Source organism: Oncorhynchus kisutch, linkage group LG10 (genome assembly GCF_002021735.2).
Source record: "Oncorhynchus kisutch isolate 150728-3 linkage group LG10, Okis_V2, whole genome shotgun sequence".
In the NCBI taxonomy this organism is placed as follows: Eukaryota; Metazoa; Chordata; class Actinopteri; order Salmoniformes; family Salmonidae; genus Oncorhynchus; species Oncorhynchus kisutch.
Window position 1 is genome coordinate 16,549,350 of NC_034183.2, and position 11,642 is coordinate 16,560,991.

Genomic DNA, 11,642 nt, shown 5'->3' on the forward strand with positions numbered 1-11,642 from the left:
GTCTTTATTTTTTAAGAACTGGTTCAATAATCATATCCTGCTGGTGAGTCAACTTTTTAATGCAGAATGATTGTTTCTCAATTATGAGGAAATGTTATCTTGTTACAATATCCCTGTAACACCTAGAGTTTGCCATAGTCTTTGATGCTATTCCATCTCAAACTCTCATGTTATTTAGTGGTGTAGCCAGACCTCACCTTCTTGACCTACCCTCAATTAATCCAGTTGACTCTCCAATAGGGTAAATATGTTTCTCCTTGCTCCCTCAGAACAACAGATCTATACATGCTTTATTTCAAAGGGATATTGTATTCATTCCTTATTTCAAAGGGATATTGTATTCATTCCTTATTTCAAAGGGATATTGTATTCATTCCTTATTTCAAAGGGATATTGTATTCATTCCTTATTTCAAAGGGATATTGTATTCATTCCTTATATCACAACTTACTGGAATACATTGGTCACTAATATCTGTTGGAAAAAAAGTCTGGTTATTACCACACAAATACTTGTTAACAAGGTCAAGGTCTCTTTCAGAATGATCCATAAGTACTACCCTGAAGAAACTAAAAAAATACATTAACATTGATTATACTTTTTGTGTTGAACATCCAGAAAATGTTGCATTTATTTTGGCATTGTCTATATGTAAAACAATTATGGAAAGATATTCACAGTACATTAAGCAGTACATTAAGCAGTACATTAAGCAGTACATTAAGACCATTCTACATTATTCTAATAAGAAAGCTGTTAAAACAATCAATATGGTTGCTTCTTTTAAGGTCTTTGTATAATCTGTCATTTGTTGTACCCCCTAGCATATGTTATCATTGTCTATTTATGTACTTATTGTATGTATACACACTAAAAACAAAAATAGTTATTTGATTGAATAGAAGTTTCGTAATGGTTAGGATGTTACGAAAGCACTGGTACAGTATAAGTAGAAAAATGTAGCATTTCGGCAACTTACATCAGAGTAGTGCCTGTTCACATGTGCATCTGACCTCTCATTGGCTAGAATGGTATCACCTGATCTTGGCTCCTCCTCCCGCCTGCCTTCCATCTTTGAGGACATGTACATATATTGTTGGAGCGGTCACTCAACTATATTGTCAATATAATAGATCATCTTTGCCCATAGTCCTTCTCCGGTGAGAGTTTGGTACTGAAAGTTCCTCCTGCGTGTGTGAGAGATACTGTTTGAGAAGAAATGTTTAAGGTGTGGTCCATTGTTTATGAAAAGGTATGCGTTATTTGGCCAGCAGTGAGTTTGATGTTTGACAATATTTAATGTGTACAGTATGTAAATATGTTTTCAGTTGGTTTCATTAGAGAGGCTTTGCTGGCTTCAAGGTCCAAGTGATTTATTGGAAGAGCCCTCCCTTACAGTGTTTGTCTTTTGAAGATGTATTTGTATTCGGGCAATTCCATGGCAATGGAATTATACAGACTCTTTTTAAAGTGAGATTATTTTCATGTTAAAATGTGTCAAACAAAAATCATTGATGCAAAAAAATATATATATATTTTTACAAACCGTACAACTCTCTGGGGACGACGACAATGGAAATAGTCTGGATAGCCATTTGATTAGGTGTTCAGGAGTCTTATGGCTTTGGGGTAGAAGCTGTTAAGAAGCCTTTTGGACCTAGATTTGGCGCTCTAGTACTGCTTGCCGTGCAGTAGCAGAGAGAACAGTATGGCTAGGGTGGCTGGAGGAAAGAGAAATCAGAGGAAAGAGAAATGTGCAGGTAAAAGACACCTCACGATATACATGTGTTATCAACATTTATTCTGTTATACAAAAGGCAGATAAAATGTACAATCTCTGGAAAAACACGTTTCTCAAGCTTCATTCATATGAATGGGTCTACATGAACATATTACAACACATTTTCTTAATTGTCAAAACATGGAAAACAAAATAGATACAAATATTTTCCCCTCAAAGAGTGGATATAGGCATCTAACATCGGTAATAACAAAAATGGTAAGATTCCTTCAGCTCCTGAGACTAACAAAAATCAACTGTTATTGTGAAAACTACTTTAACATCAAACAAGATATAAAGTAGCAGATTTCAACATTTAACAACACATTTAACTCTAAAACATGTTTTATGTACAGATGGAGGACATAGGTTCAAATCTCTGTGTCATCCTATAAGTAATGAGCAGGAACTGCTGTTGCTCAAAAATCCACTAGCTGCTGATAGAGATGGAGAGTTCGTATGTTCAAGCAGTAATTCAGTCATATCTTATTCACCCAACAACTGTGTCCTGAGAGACATCTCCTCTCACACATGGAAGTTAGAACATGAATCTCAGTCTTCTGTCTCCAGACCTTTCCCAAACAGCACATTATCATGTTTTCTCCTTTGTCATGATTGTTTATGTAACTTTGTAGGAGTTCTATCATTTTGAGAACTCCTGCAATCATTGCACCTATACAGTGGTGCCTTGGTATGTCTTTGATTGTTATTTAATGTACCTGATTGGGAAATGCATTTTCTACTATGAGGACATTAGTATGGTCTCTCCCCTGTGAGTCCTCATGTGCACTTTCAGATTGGTGCCAGTACTGAATCTGGTTCTCCTTTTTCTCCTGTGTGAATCTTTATGTGCACTGACAGATTACTGGCAACGCTGAATCCTTTTCCACAATCAGGACAGAGATATGGTTTCTCCCCAGTATGGGTCCTCATGTGTCTTTTCAGATCTCCAGTCTGCATGAAGCATGTACCACAAACAGGGCAGGAAAAAGGTTTCTCCCCTGTGTGGCTCCTCATGTGCACTGTCAGCTTACTGTTCTTGCTGAACCACTTACCACAAACATGACAACACAACCTAGCTGCAATGTGAGTTTGGAGGTGCTCTTTCATACCTTCTGTGGACTCCATATGCTTTCCACACACTCCACAAAGTGTTTCTTTATCCTTAGTATGAGTTTGAACATGTTTCATCAATGAGCCCATGTAATGAAAATACTTACCGCACACCTTACAACAAGGAGTAGCATGACCTTGACTGGGTGATTTCAGGAGGGACAACTGAGTAGATTTCTTACCCTTAGTGTTGATACGGGACCTTTGTCCTTTTCCCATATCTGTTCTCTTTGATTTGACTTGCTTAAAACCTGATGGAAGTCTTTTATTCTCCATACCAATTTGAACTGCAGAACAGACTGGATTTCCTGTAGAGAGGGGCTGAGAGACACTGGTTGGTTCTGATTCCCTATAGTCCTCTCCATCAGGTTCTGTTTTGATCTGTTCAGTTATAGTACTGGGTAGAATGTCTCTCTCTTTGTTTCCTTCCTTTTGGGCTTGATAGATATTTGAGAGCCGAGTTGGGTACTCCACACAGTCACTTTTTACACAGGCAGGAGTGAATATGTAATCTTTAGTAACAGTCTCAATCCGTTGAATATGCTCTTCCTTCTGACTGGTCCGGAGTTCCTCCTCTTCATCTTTAAATTGTATGGTTTCTGGGTCCTCTTGCCCCAGACTGGGGCTCCACTCCTGCTCATAGTGCTGCTGCTCCGGGGGGATCTCCGCTTCAGAGACAGAGAGCTGCTGGAAGTCTGGAAGAAGGATAAGACGGAAAATTTAACAACATGTATGTAACAAGGTAGGAATCAAAGTATTGGTCAGTGTTTCATGTGGGATCCTAATTAGTGATCAACTTGGGAAATGTATAAAAGCACCCCATAGTCCTCCTCAGGTGAGAGCTTGGTACTGGAAGTTCCTGTATGTGTGTATTTTGAATAATGTAGTAGTAGTCATCGTAGTCGTGTGTCCGAAGTTGGGACTTGGGAGTGTTCAGAATCATTCCGGTTTTACCAGAGTAATTGTACATTTTCATTGAAAATCACTACAAAAAAATGTATTTTAGCTGTCACCCTGGCCTGAAATTGGCTACACTAGCTACTTCCCTCTCCTTACTGCAGGACAGCAGCCAGCAAGCAGGAGCGAAGGACACACTGTGCTGCGTGTTGTTGTGTTGCCAGGTTGCAGCTCAAAATCTCCCCACTGAGCGTTAGACTGTATCACGGTGACATCCAGAAGATTTGCAATATTACTAATGATTTCTCATGTAGGCAGCTCTCCTACTCAAAATATAAAATCAGTGGGATGGAACAAATTGGCTACGTTAGCTAGCGGGTAGTGATATAGCTGCCTGATGAAGCAACTGCTGCCCAGTGGGAACCAACAGTGGCAAGCAACTCGATACAACACCGTTGCACTGGTCATTCACACCGGCTTGTCGTTACATTAGCTAATTGTCATGTCACGGTGACATCCAGATGTTGACCAATACTACAAGTTATTTCTCCCTCACCCATTGAAATTTACATCACAAGTTTTAACTAGTGCCATGCTGCTGTTGTTGCCAGCTAGCATAAACTAGCTGAATAAGTGCATCGACAAAGTCGTCCCCGGAGTGACCATGCATAAATATCCCAACCAGAAGCCATGGACTACAGGCAACATCCGCATTGAGCTAAAGGCTAGAGGTGCCGTTTTCAAGGAGCAGGACACTAATCTGGACGCTTATAAGAAATCCTGCTACGACCTCAGAAGAACCATCAGTCAAAACAGGACTAAGATTGAATCATACACCAGCTCTGACACTCGTCGGATGTGGCAGGGCTTGCAAACTATCACGGATTACAAAGGGAAACCCAGCAGCGAGCTGCCCAGTGACACGAGCCTACCAGATGAGCTAAATTCCTTCTATGCTGGCTTCGAGGGAAGCAACACTGAACCATTCATGAGAGCTGTTCCGAACGACTGTGTGATCATGCTCTCCAAAGCAGATGTGAGTAAGACCTTTAAACAGGTCAACATTCACAAGCCTGACCCAGTCTGTAATACCTACATATTTCAAGCAGACCACCATAGTCTGTGTGCCCAAGAGCGCCAAGCTAACCTGTCTAAATGACTACCACCCCGTAGCACTCATCTGTAGCCATGAAAAGCTTTGAAAGGCTGGTCATGGCTCACATCAACACCATCAGACACCCTAGACCCCCTCCAATTCGTATACCGCCCCAACAGATCCACAGATGACACAATCTCTATTGCACTCCACACTGCTGGACAAGAAGAACACCTAAATGAGAATGCTGTTCATTTAATTCTGAGCTATTGTCAAAACCATAGTGCCTCCATGCTCACCTCCCTCTGCAACTAGACCCTGGACTTCCTGACGGGCCGCCCTCAGGTGGTGAGGGTAGGCAACAACACGTCCGCCATGCGGAACCTTAACACGGGGGCCCCTCAGGGGTGCATGCTTTATCCCCTCCTGTATTCCCTGTTCACCCACGACTGCTTGGCTGCGCACGACTCCAACACCATCATTAAGTCTGCTGATGACATGACAGTGATTGGCCTTATCACGGATGACGAGACTGCATATATGGAGGTCAGTGACGCCAGGAAAACATACTCTCCCTCAACGTCAGCAAGACAAAGGAGCTGATCGTGATCTACAGGAAATGGAGGGCCGAGCACGCCCATCATCCACATCGACGGGGCTGTAGTGGAGTGGGTCAAGAGCTTCAAGTTCCTTGGTGTCCACATCACTAATGAATTATCATGGTCCACACACACCAACACAGAAGTGAAGAAGGCACGACAATGCCTCTTCCCCCCTCAGGAGGCTGAAAAGATTTGCCATAGGCCCTCAGATCCTCAATGTTCTACAGTTGTACCATTGAGTGCTCTTGACTGGCTGCATCACTGCTTGGTATGGCAACTGCTTGGCATCTGAGTGCAAGGCGCTACAGAGGGAAGTACACTGCTCAAAAAAATAAAGGGAACACTTAAACAACACAATGTAACTCCAAGTCAATCACACTTCTGTGAAATCAAACTGTCCACATAGGAAGCAACACTGATTGACAATACATTTCACATGCTGTTGTGCAAATGGAATAGACAACATGTGGAAATTATAGGCAATTAGCAAGACACCCCCAATAAAGGAGTGGTTCTGCAGGTGGGGACCACAGACCACTTCTCAGTTCCTATGCTTCCTGGCTGATGTTTTGGTCACTTTTGAATGCTGGCGGTGCTTTCACTCTAGTGGTAGCATGAGATGGAGTCTACAACCCACACAAGTGGCTCAGGTAGTGCAGCTCATCCAGGATGGAACACCAATGCGAGATGTGGCAAGAAGGTTTGCTGTGTCTGTCAGCGTAGTGTCCAGAGCATGGAGGTGCTACCAGGAGACAGGCCAGTACATCAGGAGACGTGGAGGAGGCCGTAGGAGGGCAACAACCAGCAGCAGGACTGCTACCTCCGCCTTTGTGCAAGGAGGAGCGGGAGGACCACTGCCAGAGCCCTGCAAAATGACCTCCAGCAGGCCACAAATGTGCATGTGTCTGCTCAAACGGTCAGAAACAGACTCCATGAGGGTGGTATGAGGGCCCGATGTCCACAGGTGGGGGTTGTGCTTACAGCCCAACACCGTGCAGGACGTTTGATTGGCAAATTCACCACTGGCGCCCTGTGCTCTTCACAGATGAAAGCAGGTTCACACTGAGCACGTGACAGATGTGACAGAGTCTGAAGACGCCGTGGAGAACGTTCTGCTGCCTGCAACATCCTCCAGCATGACCGGTTTGGCGGTGGATCAGTCATGGTGTGGGGTGGCATTTCTCCATGTGCTCGCCAGAGGTAGCCTAACTGCCATTAGGTACCGAGATGAGATCCTCAGACTCCTTGTGAGATCATATGCTGGTGCGGTTGGCCCTGGGTTCCTCCTAATGCAAGACAATGCTAGACCTCACGTGGCTGGAGTGTGTCAGCAGTTCCTGCAAGAGGAAGGCATTGATGCTATGGACTGGCCCGCCCGTTCCCCAGACCTGAATCCAATTGAGCACATCTGGGACATCATGTCTCGCTCCATCCGCCAACGCCACGTTGCCCCACAGACTGTCCAGGAGTTGGCGGATGCTTTAGTCCAGGTCTGGGAGGAGATCCCTCAGGAGACCATCCGCCACCTCATCAGGAGCATGCCCATGCGTTGTAGGGAGGTCATACAGGCACGTGGAGGCCACACACACTACTGAGCCTCATTTTGACTTGTTTTAAGGACATTACATCAAAGTTGGATCAGCCTGTAGTGTGGTTTTCCACTTTAATTTTGAGTGTGACTCCAAATCCAGACCTCCATGGGTTGATAAATTTGATTTCCATTGATAATTTTTGTGTGATTTTGTTGTCAGCACATTCAACTATGTAAAGAAAAAAGTATTTAATAAGAATATTTCATTCATTCAGATCTAGGATGTGTTATTTTAGTGTTCCCTTTATTTTTTTGAGCAGTGTACATACGGTCCAATACATCACTGGGGCTGAGCTCGCTGCCATCCAGGACCTCTATACCAGGCGGTGTCAGAGGAAGGCCCTAAAAATGGTCAAAGACTCCAGTCACCCTAGTCATAGACTGTTCTCTCTGCTACCGCATGGAAAACAGTTTAATGCACCAAGTCTGGAACCAACAGGACCTGAACAGCTTCTACCCCCAAGCCATAAGACTGCTAAATAGGTCGTTTGGATAGCTATTGGTTATCTTCATGGACCCTTTTTGCATTAACTCTTTTGACTCATCACATTCACTGCTGCTATGGTCTATCTATCCTGTTGCCTAGTCACTTGATCCCTACCTATATGTCACTAGCGTAACACAGTTTCTCTGGACCCTCCCGTAATGCTAATGGGAAAATGTTTATTAGTAGGCCTATTTGGTCGTCAGTTTCTCATGTTAAGCCTAACATTTCATTAAGTTATTCACTGTCGTATTGCTGACATTTTTAGACTGCTGGTGGCAATTATTAAATTACTTGTTCAGTAATTAAAAGTAGTATATTCAAACATTGTAAAATAAATATCCGATGCAACATCATACTAATCAGCTGCCAATTGATCTTTTTTTATTTACTTTATATATACACACTGAACAAAAATATAAACGCAACATGTAAAGTGTTGGTCCCATGCTTCATGAGATGAAATATAAGATCCAAGAAATGATTCATATCCACAAAAAAACATGTCAAATTTTATGGACAAATTTCTCTACATCCCTGTTAGTGAGCATTTTTCCTTCGCCAAAATAATCCATCCACCTGACAGGTGTAGCATATCAAGAAGATTATCATTACACAGGTGCAGTTGTGGCATAAACAGCATGGTCATTACACAGGTGCACCTTGTGCTGGGGACAATAAAAGGCCACTCTAAAATGTGCAGTTGTCACACAACGCCTCTGGAAGATACGTCAGCACAAAAACTCTTAGTCAGGAGCTTCATGAAATGGGTTTCCATTTGCAGAGCAGCCGTACACAACCCTAAGATCACCACGAACAAAATGCCAAGCCAAGGTTGGAGTGGTGTAAAGCTCGCTGCCATTTGACTCTGGAGCAGTGGAAATGCATTTTCTGGAGTGATGAATTATGCTTCACCATCTGGCAGTTCGACGGACGAACCCTAGCGACAGATATGTGTTTTATTAAGACAGTATGCATATTTTCCCTGTTTCTTGCACCGACGAGCCATTAAATCACGTTAAGGAGGAAACACCTTTGCAGCCTGAATGGACGACGTACAAAACGGTCACCGGGGAGACACGAGTGTATTATACCGGCTGGGCACATTAATCCCAGACGATAGTGAGGATCAATGGAATGCTCCTCAAAGGAGAAAAGGGAGGACCATCCTCCTCAGTGAATTTCATAAACATAAAAATTGTGAAACATTAAAGTTATCCTTTTTAGATCAAACCACACAAAAAATATTAACGTTGCCAAATAATTGATTAAAACACAGTTTTACAATGAAGGTCAACAGTAGTCTCAGCAGCACTCTGTAGGGTAGCACATTGGGGTAGCCGGGGGACAGCTAGCTTCTGTCCTCCTGTGGGTACATTGACATCAATACAAAACCTAGGAGGCTCATGGTTTTTCACCCCCTTCAAAAGACTTACAAAAGTAATTATGACAACTTCTGGAGGAAGTCCTCCAACCAATCAGAGCTCTTTTAGCATGAACTCATGTTGTCCACCCAATCAAAGGATCAGATAATGAATCTAGTACTGAAAGCATAATCTACTGCAATGCAAAACATGTGGTGAGTAGTTGATTAAAAAAGAGAAAGACTATAGTTGAACAGTTTTGATTAATTTCTTCCAAAATTAAGAAGCAAGAGAGCTACTGTATATTTCGTAGTACATTTTATTTCACTTTCACCTAGCTAGCATCTGGCTCAAACAGAGAGGGATGCTATGTTAGCTAGCAGAATATACAACACTGGAACTTTTCCAAGTCGAGGTAAGCTTTTGGTTTTATTAATTTATTGCAACTGGGGCCTGCCAGTGTAACTGCTAGCTGCTGACTGTACTGCATGATTGTAGTGGGTTTATTAACTTGTTAGTTCTAGTAGCTACGTTAACTATGACGTGACAACTATGTTGGCTGTGTGCGGTTAGAGGTCATGATATGGAAATGTTGTGCACTGAAGTCCACAAGCAAAGGGAAAAGGTGAGAGGACAGCGCGTAGACAGATGCAAGAAGGAATATATATGTTGTAATAGAAATTAGCCCACGCTCATATTTTTTTTTTTTTTTAAACATCCTCCCTCATCTTAAACGGCACTGATCACGAATGGTGAGGATCCAAAGCGCCCACCCTAGCTAGGCTTGTTGAAATTAAATAGAACAACTGCTGGCATTAGGTCATTTAGGCATACCCGATCATTTTCATATTACACTTCCTCTAAAAAAAATAAGCTACTCGGGCATTGCTCATTTAATTTCGTAAAATTGAGTTTGAGTTAGTTAGACAAACGTCATGAGTAACAAACCTGCTCTGTGTAGGTTTAACGGTATCTCAGGTTGAAGAACAATGTCGAGCATCCTCTGTAGACGGACAACTTCCTCCTGATACTCTGCTATCATTTTTTCAACGACCCCGAATATCTCATCAGCAGCAGCTGTTAATCTATCGTTGAGAAAAACCCTCAACAACTGTATTTTAGACATATTTAAAGAATACAAATACATTAGCTAGCTAAGTGGCTGTGCTGTTTTCATCCCATCCATGTCCGTGCAAAAACAACAACATCCGGCATTACTAAGTAAAAACGGGAATCCACTGTTCGTGCACCTTCAAGTTAACAGATTTTGCGCTTTCGCCACCTGCTGGACTGGACTGTAAACATGGCCAATGTACTGAGTTGCACGTGTCAAACTCATTCCACGGAGGGTGTGTGTCTCCGGGTTCTCTCTCCTGTGTCTGTAAATTCACTCTGGCTATCTACTCCGATTTCAGGAACTCCCCTGGTTGTCTAAGGGTGCATTCGTAAATTCACTCTGGCTATCTACTTTGATTTCAGAGCGCACTCGTCTGAGTGTGCCAGAGCGCATAATAACTGATGCATTTACAAACGCTCAAAAGCCGTTGAATATGGCCGGTGTCAGTAAACGTTGGCAAAAAAAAGCGTTATTAAATTGTTGCAAGCAGCACAGTTACAGTCACTAACGCACTGAATAACATGATCATAGCCTAACCAGCTCTGCTAGGTCGAGTAAAATGGTAAGAGTAGGCGTTCTCTCATTTGTGTCTGGAAGTAGCTAGCCAACACCAGCCAGTTAGCTTGACTAACATTGTGAGGTCAGAGCGCTCGGGATCAACCCTACTCCTCGGCCAGAACGTCCAGGGTGCGCTCTGAATGCTCTGAGAGCAAAATGCTCTGAAGAATTTACAAACTGACAACTCTCTGAATTTAGGAACGACCAGAGCGCACTATGCACTCACTCTGACATTCCAGATTTAATTTATGAGCACCCTAGGTCTTAATTGAAAGTAGAAATCAAAAACCATCAGACCCTCCATGGAATGAGTTTGACATCTATGTAGCAGCACATGTACTAGTAGTTTTTTACTAGGCAAGTCAGTTAAGAACAAAATCTTATTTTCAATAACGGCCTAGGAACAGTGGGTTAACTGCCTGTTCAGGGGCAGAACGACAGATTTGTACCTTGTCAGCTCAGGGATTCGAACTTGCAACCTTTCAGTTACTAGTCCAACACTCTAACCACTAGGCTACCCTGCCGCCCCAATGGTTAGTAACGGTTATCAAAACATTTTTAAATTGATAAAACACAATTCATTGCCCTCTCTCCTTTGTAGCCTTTGTATCAAATCAAATCAAATTTATTTATATAGCCCTTCGTACATCAGCTGATATCTCAAAGTGCTGTACAGAAACCCAGCCTAAAACCCCAAACAGCAAGCAATGCAGGTGTAGAAGCACGGTGGCTAGGAAAAACTCCCTAGAAAGGCCAAAACCTAGGAAGAAACCTAGAGAGGAACCAGGCTATGTGGGGTGGCCAGTCCTCTTCTGGCTGTGCCGGGTGGAGATTATAACAGAACATGGCCAAGATGTTCAAATGTTCATAAATGACCAGCATGGTCGTATAATAATAAGGCAGAACAGTTGAAACTGGAGCAGCAGCACAGTCAGATGGACTGGGGACAGCAAGGAGTCATCATGTCAGGTAATCCTGGGGCATGGTCCTAGGGCTCAGGTCCTCCGAGAGAGAGAAGGAGAGAATTAGAGAACGCACAC

General features: G+C 42.9%; 1 protein-coding gene across 1 annotated transcript; it reads right to left on the reverse strand.

Annotated features, from left to right (window-relative positions):
- Positions 1 to 1,780: 1,780 nt before the first annotated feature.
- LOC109897467 (zinc finger and SCAN domain-containing protein 21-like) lies at positions 1,781 to 10,148 on the reverse strand. Its single transcript, XM_020491957.2, has 2 exons — positions 9,876 to 10,148; positions 1,781 to 3,588 (listed from the first exon to the last, which is right to left on the reverse strand). The coding sequence occupies exons 1-2, from the start codon at positions 10,072 to 10,074 to the stop codon at positions 2,573 to 2,575; spliced, it is 1,215 nt and encodes a 404-aa protein (XP_020347546.1). The 5' UTR covers positions 10,075 to 10,148; the 3' UTR covers positions 1,781 to 2,572.
- Positions 10,149 to 11,642: the final 1,494 nt, after the last annotated feature.